Below are 21,604 nucleotides of genomic sequence, written 5' to 3'. Positions count from 1 at the left end.
AAGGACTGTGACCCTCTTGAGGGAAGTGCTCACCTACAATATACACTCAGGGGTGCAATGAGGCCATAAGCCCCAAGAGCACTTAGGGAGGGCCAGGCTGAAAATTTAAAGGACTCAGAGTCCCCCAGTTTGGACCACCACACAGTTCCAGCATCTCCAAACTAGACTGGGATTAAGAAAGAGTAGAGAGGGGGAATTGGGCTCAAGGAGCCACAGAGGGGAAAGTCACCCAACCAAGTTGCCAATTACTTACCCCATGGTTTTAATTTGGATGTCCAGTGGTTGTCTCAGTGGATCTTTTCAATTCCAAAGAGACAGAGTGGTAGGAGAATGAGAAAGATTGAAGGGAGAAAAGACTTGAGCTCAGTGGGCTCCTTCACAGCCAGAGAACTGGTCCCTGCCAGATCCTGCAAGGCAGTATAAGCTGTTGCCTAAGGGGCTACTTGACTCTACACAGCTCAGGACGAGTCCCAGCAACCCTCCACAGAGGGAAGCCATAGCCCAATACACAGATCAAGATTATGCCCTTTGAGGCCCCACATTGGATGCCAGAAAAGATGTTGCAAGAAAAAAAAAGTGATCTCAGGAGAAACCATGGGACAGGCCACCAAGTGTGGGTTCTTTGTTAGCCTTGGAACTGTTATGTCACCTGTGGGTATGCCATTTAGCATGTAGATGCATTAAAATGAGTGTATAATGAGGCTCAAGGTCTAGTGGAAGTCTTTCGTCTGCCATCCTGAACCTAGTTGGTTCTAACCAGTTTATGTTGTGTCCACAACTGCTTTGTCATTCTTTTAAAAGTTGTGCCCTGCCCCCTTCCTGTCTCATTTTGTAACTGAGAAGGAACATAATTCCTTCATGGTTCAGAATTTTCTATCCAGTATCAAAAGTCCTTTTCAGAGCAAGCTATTTGAGACTATATCATGTTTCTATCTGTATTAATTTGACAAGTGAAGTGACCTGGCTTTCTATGTTCACATGTTTCCCTTCATTTCTTTTTGTTAGCTACTTTATTGAAGTATAATTGCTTTACAATGGTGTGTTAGTTTCTGCTTTATAACAAAGTGAATCAGTTATACATATACATATGTTCCCATATCTCTTCACTCTTGCGACTGCCTCCCTCCCACCCTCCCTATCCCACACCTCTAGATGGTCACAAAGCACTGAGGTGATTTCCTTGTGCTATGCCGCTGCTTCCCACTAGCTATCTATTTTAAGTTAAGTAGTGTATATATGTCCATGCCACACTCTCACTTTGTCACAGCTTACCCTTCCCCCTTGCCATATCCTCAACTCCATTCTCTACTAGGTCTGTGTCTGTATTCCAGTCTTGCCCTTAGGTTCTTCATGACTTATTATTATTATTATTATTTTTAGATTTCATATATATGTGGTAGCATAAGATATATTTTTTTCTCTTTCTGACTTAGTTCACTCTGTAAGACAGACTCTAGGTCCATCCACCTCACTACAAATAACTCAATTTCATTTCTTTTTATGGTGGAGTAATATTCCATTGTATATATGTGCCACATCTTCTTTATCCATTCATCTGTTGATGGACACAGGTTGCTTCCATGTCCTGGCTATTGTAAATAGAGATGAAATGAACATTTTGGTACATGACTCTTTTTGAATTATGGTTTTCTCAGGGTATATGCCCAGTAGTGGGATTACTGGGTCGTATGGTAGTGCTATTTTTAGTTTTTTAAGGAACCTCCATACTGTTCTCCATAGTGGCTGTATCAATTTACATTCCCACCAACAGTGCAAGACTGTTCCCTCTTCTCCACACCCTCTCCGGCAGTTATTGTTTCTAGATTTTTTGATGATGGCCATTCTGACTGGTGTGAGATGATATCTCATTGTAGTTTTGATTTGCATTTCTCTAATGATTAATGATGTTGAGAATTCTTTCATATGTTGGCAATTTGTATATCTTCTTTGGAGAAATGTCTATTTAGGTCTTCTGCCCATTTTTGGATTAGGTTGTTTGTTTTTTGATTGAGCTACATGAACTGCTTGTAAATTTTGGAGATTAATCCTTTGTCAGTTGCTTCATTTGCAAGTATTTGCTCCCATTCTGAGGGTTGTCTTTGTTTTCACTTATGGTTTTCTTTGCTGTCCAAAAGCTTTTAAGTTTCATTAAGTCCCATTTGTTTATTTTGTTTTTATTTGCATTTCTCTAGGAGTTGGGTGAAAAAGGATCTTGCTGTGATTTATGTCAGTGTTCTGCCTCTGTTTTCCTCTAAGAGTTTGATAGTGTCTGGCCTTACATTTAGGTCTTTAATCTGTTTTTAGTTTATTTTTGTGTATGGTGTTAGGGAGTGTTCTAATTTCATACTTTTACAGGTAGCTGTCCAGTTTTCCCAGCACCACTTATTGAAGAGGCTGTATTTTCTCCACTGTATATCCTTCCCTCCTTTATCAAAGATAAGGTGACCATATGTGTGTGGGTGTTGCTTTGGGCTTTCTATCCTGTTCCATTGATCTATATTTCTCTTTTTCTGCCAGTACCATACTGTCTTGATTAATGTAGCTTTGTAGTATAGTCTGAAGTCAGGGAGCCTGATTCCTCCAGCTGTTTTTCTTTCTCAAGATTGCTTTGGCTATTCGGGGTCTCTTGCGTTTGCATACAAATTGTGAATTTTTTTGTTCTGGTTCTGTGAAAAATGCCAGTGGTAGTTTGATAGGGATTGCATTGAATCTGGAGATTGCTTTGTAAAGTAGAGTCATTTTAACAATGTTGATCATCCAATTGAAGAAAAAGGTATATCTCTCCATCTATTTGCATCATCTTTAAATTCTTTCATCCGTGTCTTATAATTCTCTGCATACACGTCTTCTGTCTCCTCAGGTAGGTTTATTCCTGGATATTTTCTTATTTTTGTTGCAATGGTAAACGGGAGTGTTTTCTTAATTTCTCTTTCAGATTTTTCATCATTAGTGTATAGGAATGCTGGAGATTTCTGTGCTTTAGTTTTTTATCCTGCTACTTTACTAAATTCATAGATTAGCTCTAGTAGTTGTCTGATAGCATCTTTAGGATTCTCTATGTACAGTGTCATGTCATCTGCAAAGACTGACAGCTTTACTTCTTTTCTGATTTGAATTCCTTTTATTTATTTTTCTTCTCTGATTGCTGTGGCTAAAACTTCCAATATTATATTGAATAATAGAAGTGAGAGTGAGCAACATTGTCTTATTCCTCATCTTAGTGGAAAAGGTTTCAATTTTCCACCATTGAGGATGATGTTGGCTGTGGGTTTGTCATATATGCCCTTGATTATGTTGAGGAAATTTCCCTCTTTGCCTACTTTCTGGAGGGATTTTATCATATATGGGTGTTGAATTTTGTTAAAAGCTTTCTCTGCATCTACTTAGATGATCATATGGTTTTTCATCTCCAATTTGTTAATATGGTGTATCACATTGATTGATTTGCATATATTGAAAAATCATTGCATTCTAAGGATAAACCATACTTGATCATGGAGTATTATCCTTTTAATGTGCTGTTGGATTCTGTTTGCTAGTATTTTGTTGAGGAGTTTTGCATCTATGTTCATCTGTGATATTGGCCTGTAGTTTTCTTTCTTTGTGACATCTTTGTCTGGTTTTGGTATCAGGGTGATGGTTGCCTTGTATAATGAGTTTGGGAGTGTTCCTCCCTCTGCTATATTTTGGAAGAGTTTGAGAAGGATAGGTGTTAACTCTTCTCTAAACGTTTGATAGAATTCCCCTGTGAAGATATCTGGTCCTGGGATTTTGTTTGTTGGAATATTTTAAATCACAGTTTCAATTTCAGTGCTTGTATTTGGTCTGTTCTTATTTTCTATTTCTTCCTGGTTCAGTCTCAAAAGATTGTGCATTTCTAAAAATTTGCCTATTTCTTCCAGGTTGTCTATTTTCTTGGCATAGAGTTGCTTGCAGTAATCTTTCACGACCCTTCGTATTTCTATAGTGTCAGTTGTTACTTCTTTTTCATTTCCAATTCTCTTGATTTAAGTCTCCTCCATCTTTTTTTCTTGATGGATCTAGCTAGTAGTTTATCAATTTTGTTTATCTTCTCAAACAACCAGATTTTAGTTTTATTGATCTTTAATATCATTTCATTCATTTCATTTTTATTTATTTCTGATCAATTTTTTATGATTTCTTTCATTCTGATAACTTTGGTGTTTTTTGTTCTTCTTTCTCTAATTGCTTTAGGTGTAAGGTTAGGTTGTTTATTTGAGATTTTTCTTGTTTCTTAAGGTAGGATTGTATTGCTCTAAACTTCCCTCTTAGAACTGCTTTTGCTGCATCCCATAGGCTTTGGGGCATTGTGTTTTCATTGTCATTTGTTTCCAGGTATTTTTTGATTTCCTCTTTTATTTATTCAGTGACCTCATGGTTATTAAGTAGTGTATTATTTAGCCTCCACGTGCTTGTATTTTTTACAGATTTTTTTCCTGTAATTGATATCTAGTCCCATAGCATTGTGCTCAGAAAAGATACTTGATAATATTTCAATTTTCTTAAATTTACCAAGGATTGATTTGTGGCCCAAGATATGATCTATCCTGGAGAATGTTCCATGAGCACTTGAGAAGAATGTGTATTCTGCTGTTTTTGGATGGAATGTCCTATAAATATCAATTAAGTCCATCTTGTTTAATGTATCATTTAAAGCTTGTTTTTCCTCACTTATTTCCATTCGGATGATCTGTTCATTGGTGAAAGTGGGGTGTTAAAGTCCTGTAGTATGATTGTGATACTGTCAATTTCCCCTTTTATTGGCTGTTAGTATTTTCCTTATGTATTGAGGTGCTCCTATGTAGGGTGCATATATATTTACAATTTTTATATCTTCTTCTTGGATCGATCCATTGATCATTATGTATTGTCCATCTTTGTCTCTTGTAATAGTCTTTATTTTAAAGTCATTTTGTCTGATATGAGAATTACTACTCCAGCTTTCTTTTGATTTCCATTTGCATAGAATATCTTTTTCCATCACCTCACTTTCAGTCTCTATGTCTCCCTATGTCTGAAATGGGTCTCTTGTAGACAGCATATATAATGTTCTTGTTTTGGTATCCATTCAGCCAGTCTATGCCTTTTGGACTGGAGCATCAAATCCATTTATATTTAAGGTAATTATCAATATGTATGTTCCTTTTATCATTTTCTTAATTGTTTTGGGTTTGTTATTATATGGCTTTTCCCTCTATTGTGTTTCCTACCTAGAGAAGTTCCTTTAGCATTTGTTGTAAAGCTGGTTTGGTGGTGCTGAATTCTCTTAGCTTTTGCTTGTCTGTAAAGGTTTTAATTTATCCAACAAATCTCAGTGAGATCCTTGCTGGGTAGAGTAATCTTGCTTGTAGGTTTTTCTCCTTCATCACTTTAATTATATCCTGACACTCCCTTCTGGCTTGCAGAGTTCCTGCTGAAGTATCAGCTGTTAACCTTATGGGGATTCCCTTGTGTGTTATCTGTTGTTTTTCCCTTGCTGCTTTTAATATTTTTTTCTTTATATTTAATTTTTGATAGTTTGATTAATATGTGTCTTGGCATGTTTCTCCTTGGATTTATCTTGTATGGGACTCTCTGTGCTCCATGGACTGGATTATCTATTTCCTTTCCCATATTAGGGAACTTTCCAGCTATAATCTCTTCAAATGTTTTCTCAGTCCCTTTCTTTTTCTCTTCTTCTTCTGGGAACCCTATAATTCGAATGTTGGTGCATTTAATGTTGTCCCAGAGGTCTCTGAGACTGTCATCAGTTCTTTTTATTCTCTTTTCTTTATTGTGCTCTGCAGTATTTATTTCCACTATTTTATCTTTCAGGTCACTTATCCGTTTTTTTCTGCCTCAGTTATTCTGCTTTTGATCCTTTGTAGAGAATGTTAAATTTTATTTATTGTGTTGTTCATCACAGTTTGTTTGCTCTTTAGTTCTTCTAAGTCCTTGTTAAATGTTTCTTGTAGTTTTTCTATTCTATTTCCAAGTTTTGGTATTATCTTTACTGTCATTACTCTGAATTCTTTTTCACATACACTGTCTATTTCCTCTTCATTAGTTAGGTCTGGTGGGTTTTTAATTCACTCCTTCAACTGTTGTGTGTTTTTCTGTCTTCTCATTTTGCTTAACTTACTGTGTTTGGGGTCTCCTTTTCACAGGCTGCAGGTTCGTAGTTCCCGTTGTTTTTTTGCGTCTGTGCCCAGTGACTAAGATTTGTTCACTGGGTTGTGTAGGCTTCCTGGTGGAGGGGACTAGTACCTTTGTTCTGGTGGATGAGACTGGATGTTGTCTTTCTGGTGGGCAGGTCCACATCTTGTGGTGTGTTTTGAGGTGTTTGTGGCCTTATTATGATTTTAAGTAGCCTCTCTGCTAATGGATGGGGTTGTGTTCCTGTCTTGCTAGTTGTTTGGCATAGGGTGTTCAGCACTGTAGCTTGCTCATCATTGAATGAAGCTGGGTCTTGGCATTGAGATGGAGATCTCTGGAAGATTTTTGCCATTTGTTATTACTTGGAGCTGGGAGGTCTCTTGTGGACCAGTGTCCTGAACTTGCCTTTCCCACCTTAATGCCAACCCAGATGCCTGGCAGGAACACCAACAGCCTGTCCTCCACATGGCTCAGAATAAAATGGAGAAAAAAGAGAAAGAAAGAAAGAAGAAAATTAAACAAAATAAAATAGTTATTAAATAAAAAATAATTATGAAGAAAAAAAATTTTTTAAGTAAAAAAAAAAAAAATGGACAGACAGAACCATAAGACAAATGGTAAAAGCAAAGCTATACAAACAAAATCACACACAGAAGCATACACATACACACTCACAAAAGGAGAAAAAGGGGAAAAATAATATATTTTTGCTCTCAACGTCCACCTGTTGATTCATTGTCTATTCAGGTATTCCACAGATTCAGGTTACATCAAGCTGATTGTGGAGATTTAATCCTCTGCTCCTGAGGCTGCTGGGAGAAATTTCACTTTCTCTTCTTTGTTCACACAGCTCCTGGGTTTCAGCTTTGTATTTGGACCTGCCTCTGTGTATAGGTCACCTGAGGGCATCTGTTCTTCGGTCAGACAGGATGGGTTTAAAGGAGAAGCTGATTTGGGGACTCTGCTTCACTCAGTGCATGGGGAGGCGGGGGTATGGATGCGGGATGAGCCTGTGGCCGCAGAGGCCACCATGACATTGCAACAGCCTGAGGCACACTGTGTGTTCTTCAGGGGAATTTGTCCCTGAATCATGGGACCCTGGCAGTGCCGTGCTGCACAGGATCCCAGGAGGGGAGGTGTGGAGAGTGACCTGTGCTTGTACACAGGCTTCCCTGTGGCGGCAGCAGCAGCCTTAGCGTCCCATGCCAGTCTCTGGGGTCTGTGCTGATAGTCGTGACTTGCACCCGTCTCTTGAGCTCATTTAAGTGGCACTGTTAATCCGCTCTCCTTGCACACCAGGAAACAAAGAGGGAAGAAAAAGTCTCTTGCCTCTTCAGAAGGTCCAGACATTTTCCTTGACTCCCTCCTGGCTAACTGTGGTGTACTAGTCCCTTCAGGCTGTGTTCATGCAGCCAACCCCAGAACTCTCCCTGGGATCCCACCAAAGCCTGAGCCTCAGCTCCCGGGCTCTTCCTGCCATGGCAGCTTAGCAGACAAACCTCTGTGACTGGTGAGTGCTGGTCGACAACTTTCCTCTGTGCGAGAATCTCTCTGCTCTGCCCTCCACACCCCTGTTGCTGTGCTCTCTTCCATGGCTCCAAAGCTACCCCCCTCTGCCACCCACAGTCTTCACCTCTGAAGGGTCTTCCTAATGTGTGGAGACCTTTCTTCCTTCACAGCTCCCTCCCAGTGGTGCAGGTCCAGTCTCTCTTCTTTTGTCTCTGTTTTTTCTTTTGCCCTACCCACGTACATTGGCAGTTTCTTGCCTTTTGGGAGGTCTGATGTCTTCTGCCAGCATTCAGTAGGTGTTCTATAGGTGCTGTTCCTCATGTAGATGTATTTCTGATGTATCTGTGGGGAGGGAAGGTGATCTCCGTGTCTTACTCTTCTGCCATCTTGAAGCTCCTCCTGTTTGCCTTCATTTGATTATCAGTAAGTATGAAGAGCAGCAATTCCCAACATATGAAAGTATCAATAAACAATAATTTGGACTAAATATATAGTATACAAATGATATTCTGATATTTATATTGTTGGTTTTGAGGAAAGGGACACCATATTCTGTGTAGAAAAAATCAACATCTTGATATCCATTTCATATTGATGCAGAAAATTGACCTCTGTGCACTGACACTGAATTTAATCTCAGAGTTTTGGCTGAAGTAGAAAAGAATAGCTTTATTGCTTTGCAAGGCAAAGAGGGCCACAGCAGGCTAATGCCCTTAATACTGTGTGTCCCAACCTGGGAGGGGTTAGTCTTATAGTCAAATGAAGTTGTTGCTGATAAGGATCAGGGTGCCTGCAAGGTCTGCATTCCTTCAATCTATAGTTCATCTGGTGTCAGGTGGCCTCATGATGGGCAAAATGTGACCTTCTCTCTAGCATGAAGAATGCTGCATCAAGTTGTTAACATCTTCCATTTGTTGGGGGTTTTAGTTATGCAGAAGAGCTCAAAGACATTGTTATGTATATCCCTTGAGGAGGAGCCAGGACCCTGCCTGAAGCCTGCACTATTATTTCTCAACTGCTCCTCCTTTGACTCTACGGAAGGTCGTGGAGGCTGAATGAAGCCTATTTCATACAAATAAAAAATAGGGGAGGGCTTCCCTGGTGGCGCAGTGGTTGAGAGTCCGCCTGCCGATGCAGGGGACGCAGGTTCGTGCCCCGGTCCGGGAAGATCCCACATGCCGCAGAGCGGCTGGGCCCGTGAGCCATGGCCGCTGAGCCTGCGCGTCCGGAGCCTGTGCTCCGCAACGGGAGAGGCCACAACAGTGAGAGGCCCGCATACCGCAAAAAAAAAAAAAAAAAAAAAAAAAAAAAAAAAAATAGGGGATACAGAAAGCCTTTTGTGGCCAGGAGCTTCACAGGTCTTGCATGGTTTCAATGTCAAATTAGAAATATATAAATACGATTTTAAATTTCAAGCAAGTATAATGAGATTAAAAAAACACAGCAAAACAAACTTTCTTAGGTAATTTTCTCAAAATTCTTTAGAAGTCCAGACTTCTCTGAAAAGTCTCTTCAGAGGATCCTGAATTCCAGAATGAATGGTAGGACTTTTTGGCTTTTAAACATGGAGGAAATTGTGATCCTATATCATAGTGATTACAACTCAAGGGGGGTCACTGAATTGCCTCCCAAAACGCCTTACACTTTACTTCTTTCTTATAGTAATAACTGACTTTGAAGATATTATAAACATTTGTGTATTTGTCTTAAATTACTCTTCCTAAATCCTCAAGGGCTTGAACTGTGACATTTTAATTTTTTTTTTAAGTTTCTAGAGGACAAACAGATTGCTTTGCAATTAGTAGACACTGAAATATTTTTTGACAATTGAATTGCATACAATGGTTATCTCTAATGACTAATTGCTAATTAAAAATGGCATGTGTGTTTTGGTAACAAAGTGTTGCATGGCAGGCCTTTGGTCAAAATGTTTCTTCTGATTTACATAATTATTTTACTATGGAAAAATTAAACTGTACTTAACTCAATGTCTAATGTTTAGTGATACTCTTTTAAAAATTAAATTAAAATGAATTTATCCATATTCAACACCTTTATAAGGAACTTAATTTAATTTTTGGAAGAGGTCTTCTCACATGGAAGAATAGAATCAATACTTTCAATATCCCATTCATAGGTATCTCCTGTGGATTTGTAGAAACTAGACCCATTGGTTACTGACTTTAACAATGTTGCCAATTAATAAGGAGAGCAATTACTCCATTGGGAAGATCACTTGTACCAGATAATATCCCTAAACTTATCGATGATAAAGGAAACCTGAACTTTCATAATTGATGTAGATTTAAAAGAAATAAATAACTCTAAGCTGAATATAAGGAAGAAAATAAAACCATACCAATTCTCTAAAGATTTCAGAGAAAAACTATTCAAAAACCTCCATCAGTATGAAGACAAACATGTTTGAACAGGGACTGAAAAATATCTATTTCACATATAAATTTTTAAATAAATATACTTGATAAGTGCTTTCTCTAGTTGTGTGATTTTCTACAGGTACTAATATAAATTTCCTCTTGAATGAGCCAGACTGAGTTATAATTATGTTCCCTGAGCAGGTGAAAAGGAAAGTATTTGGGACTTTCACCTTCCTCCAGTAAGATACCAATGGGAAGTTGTTAACCAATATTCCCATTAGAGAAGCTAAGAAAGGAAATGATGAAAAAATTGAATTGCAATTCTAATAAATTGCTCTGTGTTAAAACTTTTTCCTCTAAAATTATTTTATTTATAGCCAGACAAATGTATGTATTCAGCTATCTGTTAGTATAGAATGTCCAATTAGCTTAATCTTTTCTTTTCTTTAACATCTTTATTGGAATATAATTGCTTTACAATGGTGTGTTAGTTTCTGCTTCATAACAAAGTGAATTGGTTATACATATACATATGTTCCCATATATCTTCCCTCTTTCATCTCCCTCCCTCCCACCCTCCCTATCCCACCCCTCTAGTTGGTCACAAAGCACCGAGCTGATCTCCCTGTGCTATGTGGCTGCTTCCCACTAGCTGTCTATTTTACATTTGATAGTGTATGTCCATGCAACTCTCTCACTTTGTCCCAGCTTACCACTCCCCTTCCTCATATGCTCAAGTCAATTTCTAGCAGGTCCGTGTCTTTATTCCCATCTTGCCCCAGGTTCTTCATGACCTTTTTTTAGATTCCATATATATGTGTTAGCATACGGTATTTGTTTTTCTCTTTCTGACTTACTTCACTCTGTATGACAGACTCTAGGTCGGTCCACCTCAATACAAATAACTCAATTTCATTTCTTTATGGCTAAGTAATATTCCATTGTATATATGTGCCACATCTTCTTTATCCATTCATCTGTCGATGGACACTTAGGTTGCTTCCATGTCCTGCTATTGTAAATATAGCTGCAATGAATTTTGTTGTACATGACTCTTTTTGAATTATGGTTTTCTCAGGATAAATGCCCAGTAGTGGGATTGCTGGGTTGTATGGTAGCTATATTTTGAGTTTTTAAAGGAAACTCCATTGTATTCTCCATAGTGGCTGTATCAATTAACATTCCCACCAACAGTGCAAAAGGGTTCCCTTTTCTCCACACCCTATCCAGAATTTATTGTTTGTAGATTTATGATGATGGCCATTCTGACCAGTATGAGATGATATCTCATTGAATTTTGATTTGCATTTCTCTAATGAATAATGATGTTGAGCATTATTTCATGTGTTTGTTGGCAATCTGTATATCTTCTCTGAAGAAATGACTATTTAGTTCTTCTGCCCATTTGTAGACTGTGTTGTTTGTTTTTTTGATATTGAGCTGCATGAAAATTTTGGAGATTAATCCTTTGTCTGTTGCTTCATTTGCAACTATTTTCTCCCATTCTGAGAGTTGTCTTTTCATCTTGTTTATGGTTTTCTTTGCTGTGCAAAAGCTTTTAAATTTCATTAGGTCCCATTTGTTTATTTTTGTTTTTATCTCCATTTCTCTAGAAGGTGGGTCAAAGAGGATCTTGCTGTGATTTATGTCATGGAGTGTTCTGCCTATGTTTTATAATAATAATTTGATAGTGTATGGCATTACATTTAGGTTTTTAATCCATTCTGAGTTTATATTTGTGTATGGTATTAGGGAGTGTTTTAATTTCATACTTTTACATGTACCTGTCCAGTTTTCCCAGCACCACTTATTGAAGAGGCTGTCTTTTCTCCACTGTATATCCTTCCCTCCTTTATCAAAGATAAGGTGACCATATGTGACAATATGGGTTTAACTCTGGGCTTTCTATCCTGTTCCATTGATCTATATTTCTGTTTTCATGCCAGTACCACAGTGTCTTGATTACTGTAGCTTTGTAGCATACTCTGAAGACAGGGAGCCTGATTTCTTCAGCTCTGTTTTTCTTCCTCAAGATTGCTTTGGCTATTCAAGGTCTTTTGCATTTCCATACAAATTGTTAAATTTTTTGTTCCAGTTCTGTGAAACATGCCAGTGGTAATTTGATAGGGATTGCATTGAATCTGGAGATTGCTTTGGGTAGTACAAACATTTTCACAATGTTGATTCTTCCAATCCAAGAACATGGGATATCTCTCTATCTGTTTGTATCACCTTTAATTTCTTTCATCAGTACCTTAATATTTTCTGCATACAGGTCTTTTGTTTCCTTAGGTAGCTTTATTTCTGGATATTTTATTCTTTTTGTTGCATTGATAAATGGGAGTGTTTTCTTAATATCACGTTCAGATATTTCATCATTAGTGTGTAAGAATCAACAGATTTCTGTGCATTAATTTTGTATCCTTCTACTTTATGAAATCCATTGATTAGCTCTAGCAGTTTTCTGGTAGCATCTTTAGGATTCTCTATGTATAGTGTTATGTCATCTGCAAACAGTGACAGTTTCACTTCTTTTCTGATTTGGATTCCTTTTATTTCTTTTTCTTCTCTGATTGCTGTAGCTAAAACTTCCAAAACTATGTGCAATTATAGTGGTGAGTTGGGCAACCTTGTCTTGTTCCTGATCTTAGTGGAAATGGTTTCAGTTTTCCACCATTGAGAACAAGGTTGGCTGTGGGTTTGTCATATATGGCTTTTATTATTTTGAGGTAAGTTTCCTCTATGCCTATTTTCGGTAGGGTTTTTCATCATAATTCGGTGTTGAATTTTGTTGAAATCTTTCTCTGCATCTATTGAGATGATCATATGGTTTTTCTCCTTCAGTTTGTTAATATGGTGTAACACATTGATTGATTTGTATATTTTGAAGAATCCTTGCATTACTCGGATAAACCCCACTTGATCGTGGTGTATGATCCTTTTAATGTGCTGTTGGATTCTGTTTGCTAGTATTTTGTTGAGGATTTTTGCATCCATGTTCATCAGTGATATTGGCCTGTAATTTTCTTTTCTTTTGACATCTTTATCTGTTTTTGATATCAGGGTGATGGTGACCTCATAGAATGAGTTTGGGAATGTTCCTCCCTCTGATATATTTTGGAAGAGTTTGAGAAGGACAGGTGTTAGTTCTTCTCTAAATGTTTGATAGAATTCCCCTGTGAAGCCATCTGGTCCTGGGCTTTTGTTTGTTGGAAGATTTTTAATCACAGTTTCAATTTCAGTGCTTGTGATTGGTCTGTTCATATTTCTATTTCTTCCTGGTTCCTTCTCTGAAGTTTGTGCATTTCTACAAATTTGTCCATGGCTTCCAGGTTGTCCTTTTTATTGGCATAGAGTTGCTTGTAGTAATGTCTCATGATCCTTAGTATTTCTGCAGTGTCAGTTGTTACTTCTCTTTTTTTATTTCTAATTCTGTTGATTTGGGTCTCCTCCTTATTTTTCTTGACAAGTCTGGCTAATGGTTTATCAATTTTGTTTATCTTCTCAAAGAACCAGCTTTTAGTTTTATTGATCTTTGCTACCATTTCCTTCATTTCTTTTTCATTTATTTCTGATCTGATCATTATGATTTCTTTCTTTCTGCTAACTTTGGGGTTTTCTTGTTCTTCTTTCTCTAATTGCTTTAGGTATAAGCTTATGTTGTTTATTTGAGATGTTTATTGTTTCTTGAGGTAGGATTGTATTGTTATAAACTTCCCTCTTAGAACTGCTTTTGCTGCATCCTGTAGGTTTTGGGTCATTGTGTTTCATTATCATGTGTTTCTAGGTATTTTTAAATTTCCTGTTTGATTTCTTCAGTGATCCCTTGGTTATTAAGTAGTGTATTGTTTAGCCTCCATATGCTTGTATGTTTTAGAGATTTTTTCCTGTAATTGATATCTAGGCTCATAGAGTTGTAGTTGGATAAGGAAGTTGATACGATTTCAATTTTCTTAAATTTACCGAGGCTTGATTTTTGACCAAGATATGATCTATCCTGGAAAAAGTTCCATGACCACTTGAGAAGAAAGTGTATTTTGTTGTTTTTCAATGGAATGTCCAATAAATATCAATTAAGTCCATCTTGTTTAATGTATCGTTTAAAGCTTGTGTTTCCTACTTTATTTCCATTTTTGATGATCTGTCCATTGGTGAAAGTAGGTTGTTAAAGTGCCCTAGTATGATTGTGTTACTGTCAATTTCCCCTTTTATGGCTGCTAGTAATTGTGTTATGTTTTGAGGTGGTCCAATTTCGGGTGCATAAATATTTACAATTGTTACACCTTCTTGTATTGATCATTATGTAGTGTCCTTCTTTGTCTCTTATAACAGTCTTGTTTTTAGGTTTATTTTGTCTGATATGAGAATTGCTACTCCAGCTTTCTTTTTATTTCCACAGGCATGGAATATCTTTTTCCATCACCTCACTTTCAGTGTATATGTTTCCTTAGGTAGGAAGTGGGTCTCTTGTAGACAGCATTTATATGGGCCTTGTTTTTATATCCATTCAGCCAGTCTATATCTTTTGGTTGGATCATTAAATCCATTTACATTTAAGGTAATTATTGATACATATGTTCCTATTACCATTTTCTTAATTGTTTTGGGGTTTGTTATTATAGGTCTTTTCCTTCTCTTGTGTGTTCTGCCTAGAGAAGTTCCTTTAGCATTTGTTGTAAAGCTGGTTTGGTGGTGCTGATTTCCCTTAGCTTTTGCTTGTCTGTAAGGTTTTAATTTCTTTGTCGAATCTGAATGAGATCCTTGCTGGGTAGAGTAAGCTTGGTTGTAGGTTTGTCCCCTTCATCAATTTAAATATGTCCTGCCACTCTCTTCTGTCTTGCAGAGTTTCTGCTGAAAGATGAGCTGTTAACATTATTGGGATTCCCTTGTGTGTTATCTGTTGTTTTTTCCTTGCTGCTTTTAATATATTTTCTTTGTATTTAATTTTTGATAGTTTGATTAATATGTGTCTTGGCGTGTTTCTCCTTGGATTTATCCTGTATGGGACTCTCTGTGCTTCCTGGACTGAATTAACTATTTCATTACCCATATTAGGGAACTTTCCAACTATAATCTCTTCAAATATTTTCTCAGTCCCTTTCTTTTTCCTCTTCTTCCTCTGGGACCCTTATAATTCAAATGTTGGTGCGTTTAATGCTGTCCCAGAGGTCTCTGAGACTGTCTTCAGTTCTTTTTATTCCTTTTCCTTTGTTCTGTTCTGCAGAATTTATTTCCACTATTTTACCTTTCAGGTCACTTATCAATTCTTCTGCCTCAGTTATTCTGCTATGGATACCTTCTAGAGAATTTTCTCTTTTTTTGTGGTACGTGGGCCTCTCACTGTTGTGGCCTCTCACATTGTGGAGCACAAGCTCTGGACGCACAGGCTCAGAGGCCATGGCTCACGTGCCTAGCCACTCCGCAGCATGTGGGATCTTCCCATACCAGGGCACAAACTCGTGTCCCCTGCATTGGCAGGCGGACTCTCAATCACTGCGTCACCAGGGGAGCCCTAGAGAATTTTAAATTTCATTTATTGTGTTGTTCATCTTTGTTTGTTTGCTCTTTAGTTCTTCTAGGTCCTTGTTAAACCTTTCATGTATTTTCTCCAGTCCATTTGCAAGATTTTGGATCATCTTTATTATCATTATTCTGAATTATTTTTCAGGTAGACTGCCTATTTCCCCTTCATTTGTTAGGTCTGGTTGGTTATTACCTTGCTCCTTCATCTGCTGTGTGTTTCTCTGTCTTCTCATTTTGCTTAACTTACTGTGTTTGGGTCCTTTTTGCAGGCTGCAGGTTTCTAGTTCCCGTTTTTTTGTGTGTCTGTGCCCAGTGGCTAAGGTTTGTTCACTGTGTTGTGTAGGCTTCCTGGTGGAGGGGAGTAGTGTCTGTGTTCTTGTGGATGAGGCTGGATGTTGTCTTTCTGGTGAGCAGGTCCATGTCTGGTAGTGTGTTTTGGGTTGTCTGTGGCCTTATTATGATTTTAGACACCCTGTCTATAATGGATTGGGCTGTGTTCTTGTCTTGCTAGTTGTTTGGCATAAGGTGTTCTGCACTGTAGCTTGCTGGTCTTTGAGTGGAGCTGGGTGTTGGTGTTCAGATGGAAGTCTTTGGGAGATGTTCACTGTTTGGTATTATACAGAGCTGGGAGTCTCTTCTGGACCAATGTCCTGAACTTGGCTGTCCCACCTTAGAGGCACAGCCCTGATGCCTGGCTGGAGTACCAAGAGCCTGTCATCCACATGGCTCAGAATAAAATGGAGAAAAACAAGTAAGAAAAAAGAAGAAGATAAAATAAAATAAGATATAATAAAATTATTAAAATAAAAAATATTTAAAATATTTTTAAAAGAAGTTTTTAAAAAGAAAGAAAGAAGAGAGTAACCAAACTAAAACACAAATCCACCAATGATAACAAGCACTAAAAACTATACACACACACAAAAAATTCGACAGACAGAACCCTAAGAGAAATCTAATAGCAAAGCTACACAGACAAAATCACAGACAGAAGCATACACATACACACTCACAAAAAGAGAAAAAGGTGAAAATATATAGATATCATTGCTCCCAAGTGCACCTCCTACATTTCGGATGATTCATTATCTATTCATGTATTCCAGAGATGCAGGCTATGTCAAGTTGATTGTGGAGATTTAATCTGTTGCTTCTGAGGCTGCTGGGAGAAATTTCCCTTTCTCTTCTTTGTTCATACAGCTCCTTCGGTTCAACTTTGGATTTGACCACGCCTCTGCATGTAGGTCACCTGAGGGCAACTTTTTTTCTTCAGAGAGGGTGGGGTTAAAGGAGCAGCTGATTTGGGTGCTGTGGCTTACTCAGGCCCGGAGGAGGGAGGGGTACAGAGTGCGTGGAGAGCCTGTGGAGCAATAGGCTGGTGTGACGTTGCAATAGCCTGAGGTGTGTTGTGTACTCTCCCGGGGAAGTTGTCCCTGGATCACGTGACCCTGGCAGTGGTGGGTTGCACAGGCTCCCTGGAGAGGAGGTGTGGATAGTGACCTGCGCTTGCACATGGGCTTCTTGGTGGCTGCAGCAGCAACCTTAGCATCTCATGTCCATCTCTGTGGTCTGTGCTGATAGCCATGGCTTGTACCCGTCTCTTGAGCTCCTTTAAGTGGCATTCTTAATCTCCTCTCCTCATGCACCAGGAAACAAAGAGGCAAGAAAAAGCCTCTTGCCTCTATGGCAGCTCAGACTTTTTCCCAGACTCACTCCTGGCTAGCTGTGCTGCACTATCCTCCTTCAGGCTGTGTTCACACAGCTAACACCAGTCCTCTCCCTGGGATCTGACTTCTGAAGCCCAAGCCTCAGCTCCCATCCCCCACCCGTCCTGGTGGGTGAGCAGAAAAGCCTCTCGGTCTGATGAGTGCTGGTTGGCACTGATCCTCTGTGTGATCCTCTGCTCTGCCCTCCACACCCATGTTGCTGTGCTCTCCTCCGTGGCTCTGAAGCTGCCCCCCTTCACCACTTGCAGTCTCTGCTGATGAAGGGCCTTCCTAGTGTGTGGCAACCTTTCCTCTTTCACAGCTCCCTCCCAGTGGTGAAGGTCCTGTCCCTATTTTTTTCTTTTTTCTTTTGCCCTACCCTTGTACATGGGAAATTTCTTGTCTTTTGGGAGGTCTGAGGTCTTCTACCATCGTTCAGTAGGAGTTCTGTAGGAGTTGTTCCACATGTACACATATTTCTGATGTATTTGTTGGCAAGAAGGTGATCTCCACGTCTTACTCTTCCACCATCTTGTTTCTCCCCTCCCCCAATTAGCTTAATCTTGTATGATGGGTGTGCCTCATGATTATCTAAAGGAGTTATTATCACATTCTTCTTATTTCTTCCTCTTGAAGAAGCCATTTATAATTTATTCTTATATATTGCCCTATTCAAGCCATTAGACATGAGAAGCTGGATAGCAAAATTAGGTTTTTGAAATGCCAACTCATGTAAAGCTGAAACAATGATGAAAATAATAAACAGTATAGTGAATTTCTGATTTCATAAATGATATATTATACTGTTGAATTTTCCAACAAGATAAAGTATTCAGAGTTATTGCCCAGAGATTCTTTTCTGTAACTCATAGTGGGTCATGCAAAGTTATCAACATTCCAGTATCAAGATACTTATTTTGAAAAATAAGAAAGGATTGAAGCAAACTGCCTTTAACAGTTTAAAAAGTGATTATTTTCTCTTCAGAAACATAATCTTTGAGGAAGTATTTCTTGACTAACAACATACAGATTGCCTATAATTAAATTTTACTAACTGATTTTCATTAATAAAGAGGCCTTGCTGAATTATGGGATATTTTAAAAAGAGTTCACTTTATTCATTTCAGCAATAGCTTTTAAGAAAATACCCTGCTGTATTTTCAAGAAGGGATACAAGATAATTTGTGTAGGATAACAGTTTATATATACAGTAGGTCCTTGCATTAAAATTGAGTAATGAGCAAAATAGGAACTAGAGGAACTCACCTATTGGGGTGAGGGTAAGAGATATTTAGATTGAGGGAGTAAAAATCGTAAGTGATGGGGCTTCCCTGGTGGTGCAGTGTTGAGAGTCTGCCTGCCGATGCAGGAGACACAGGTTCGTACCCCAGTCCGGGAAGATCCCACATGCCATGGAGTGGCTGGGCCCATAAACCATGGCCACTAAGCCTGTGTGTCCAGAGCCTGTGCTCCACAATGGGAGAGGCCACAGCAGTGAGAGGCCCACATACCACAAAACAAACAAACAAAACAAAAAACAAAAAATTGGTAAGTGATGATGGGTAAGTCAATGTATCTCACAATCTAGGAAGGCAGACAGCCATGAGGAATCCAAAAGCCATGTTTTCCTCTACCACAAAATAATGCTTTATGTGTTTTCAGTGCCAGTGTGTTTCTTGACAAAGAATGTTATGGCAGAATCTACTTGGAAAATTTCCACTGATACTTTAAAGTGCCTCTTTGAATGAGTAAAGCAGTTTTAAAGACATCTTTTCTGCTTTAATTGAGGAAGAAAATATTTTCCCAAGTGCAATGTTCCTGCAGTGTATTATGATAGAAAGAAAACTGGATAGGAAGAATGAAACATGTCTGGAGGCTCTGACAATATTTTGATTCTTTAGATCTTAATTGCCTCATCTTGAAGATGGTGAACAAAATTGTATCTACATTTATATCTATATCTAACATCCTTTCCAAATGCACCCTTAATATTCTTAAATAATTCTGCAATAAAAAGTTCAGAGATTGTAAAGTGAGCATATGACCAAATAAGCATACAACTGCATCAGATATATTTTCCAGAGCACAGTTTTTCAGCATACAACTGCATCAGATATATTTTTCAGAGCACAGTTTTTCAAGAGCAGGTAGATACCCATTAGTGGATCCTGAAATCAACTTAATGTATTCCATCATCATTTATCAGAAAGAAACAGAATATAATGGAAAATACAAGAATGCATGGCAAGAAGTAAGGACAAACATTGTATCTTGAAACTTTTACTTTGGTAACCTATCTATTGTATATGTATATGTGCAATGGGCCTAGAGTAAAATATATTTCTTATTGTCCATAGGTATCAATAACATTTGTGAACTATTTAGAGTGTCTGCTTGGGCTAAAGGAGAAAAGAGGCCTCTACTCAACAATACCTGAAACCATGCACCTTCATTTGGGACTTGAACACCTGTGTTGGGACTTGAACTCTTGTGATGGGACTTGAACCAAGGCTAAACCCAGATTAAGGCTTGAACCCACATGGCCTGGACTCAAACCTGGCCAAAACCCTGATTGGGACTTGAATTCATGAGGCAGGGACTTGAATCCAGCCAAAACCTACAGTCTTCCAACTGAGATCACACATCTTGTTTCAGGACTTTAATGAAGCTCAGATTCTTCATGTCTCATCCAGAAGGAAGTCAGTGAGAGACAAGGCAATAGGTAAGAAGTGGATTTATTTATTCCACAGACAGAGTGTAGGCCATCTCAGAAGTCCAGAGCAGCCTTGGAAGAACCACACTCCACAGAGAGAGTGGGGGACCTCTCAGAATGTGAAAAAGGCACCAGGGTATAGGTTTGTAAGTTTTTATAGGGGTGGGTAATTTTATAGGCTAATGAGTGGGACGAGTATTCCAGCTATTTCAGGAATTGGACTACTGTCCACGTTTTGATACCTATGGTCTGTCTTGGAACTGTCATGGCACCTGTGGGTGTGTCATTTAGCTTCCTGATGTGTTACAGTGAGTGTATACTGAGGCTCAAGGTCTAGTGGAAGTCAACTTGTCCACCATCTTGGACTCATTTTGTTCTAATCAGTTTATATCATGTCCTTGGGCTATGTCATTCTTTCAAGGACTGTACCCTGCCATCTTCCCTCCTATTTCAGTTGGGTCATGATAATCAGGGAGCTGATGGCTACATTGTCATTGCTGAAAAACAAATAAATTAAATTTAACAAAAATTCACCCATTCATCACTAAGTTATTAACCAATGTAACATTAGTATTCTAATAGGTTCTAGTAAGTAATTTATTTCTCAGTGACTAATTTAATTATAAAACATGAACCACAAAATGATAGTAAGATAAAGTTCTAGAGGGAAAAATATATATCTAGAGGAAAAATTAATCCCAGACATTTCTCTGGAATAAATTTGTAAAAATTTTAAATGTATTTCAATAAAAATTGCATTGAAGTAAAAATAAGAAGGCTCTTTACATAATAGGAGTGTAAACTAGCTGTAGGATCCTTCTTGGCTTTCTCTGGTTAAACAGCTGGTATTAGCAGGGAAGATTTTTTTCACTAAGAAATGTTCCTGTACATTTTCTGTGACTTAACTTCCTCATTTTTATAATAAAGAAATACTCTCTGAGGTCTCTATTTGTTATGAAGGTATATGATTACATGAGGTTTTATCCTTAGTTTTTCACAGCTAAAAGTATTTGTCACTTTTATTTTGTCTAATTCATATTATTTAGAATACTATTAATTTGCATTACTTTTTTTCTTTTGGTGTCTCCTCTAAATTTTCTACATTCTTTTCAAAACTATAATTGTTGAAAACATTTTTAATGTTTCTGTTGTAGAATTTCCCCATGTAAATTTCCATTATTAGGAGACAAAGAAAACTCTGAAGCAAAGCAACAAACTCAGAAAAAAATTGGTATATAATAGTTCTTCTCTTCCTTTTTCCTTGTGTGTGTGTTTGTGCATGTGTGTGTATGGGTGTGTGTGTGTGTTGATAAAGACTCTCTCTTTGACTTATTTTAGTCAGGTTTCTCTAAGTCCGTTTTTCAGCTAGGCCTTGACCTTGGCCCTTGTCCTTTCTAGGTCTGTACAGGCCATCTGTAGCAAGACTCCTGTTAAGTCAGTGTAGAGAAATTCCCCTACCATTGATATCTAACACCTTGGCCTGGCTTCAGCAAGAATTGTTTTAAGTCTGTTTAGAAACAATTCTCCTACCCTTGATGTCTCTTCTCAATTATTTTTTATCCACCAATGCCTCCTCTCATTTCCCCCTCCTTTGCCTATAAAATCCCACTTTTCCTTGT

At 38.2% G+C, this 21,604-nt stretch overlaps 1 protein-coding gene across 1 annotated transcript in view; it reads right to left on the bottom strand.

The window, feature by feature from the left end:
• Positions 1–21,604, bottom strand: part of RIT2 (Ras like without CAAX 2) — a 595,054-nt gene that overhangs the window by 426,518 nt on the left and 146,932 nt on the right. The window contains 1 exon segment of the mRNA XM_059039643.1: positions 20,437–20,468. Coding sequence (XP_058895626.1) covers positions 20,437–20,468 — 32 coding nt within the window.

Source organism: Kogia breviceps, chromosome 15 (genome assembly GCF_026419965.1).
Source record: "Kogia breviceps isolate mKogBre1 chromosome 15, mKogBre1 haplotype 1, whole genome shotgun sequence".
NCBI lineage: Eukaryota > Metazoa > Chordata > Mammalia > Artiodactyla > Physeteridae > Kogia > Kogia breviceps.
Note: the sequence above shows the minus strand (reverse complement) of the source record. Positions and strands in the feature narration are given on the sequence as shown.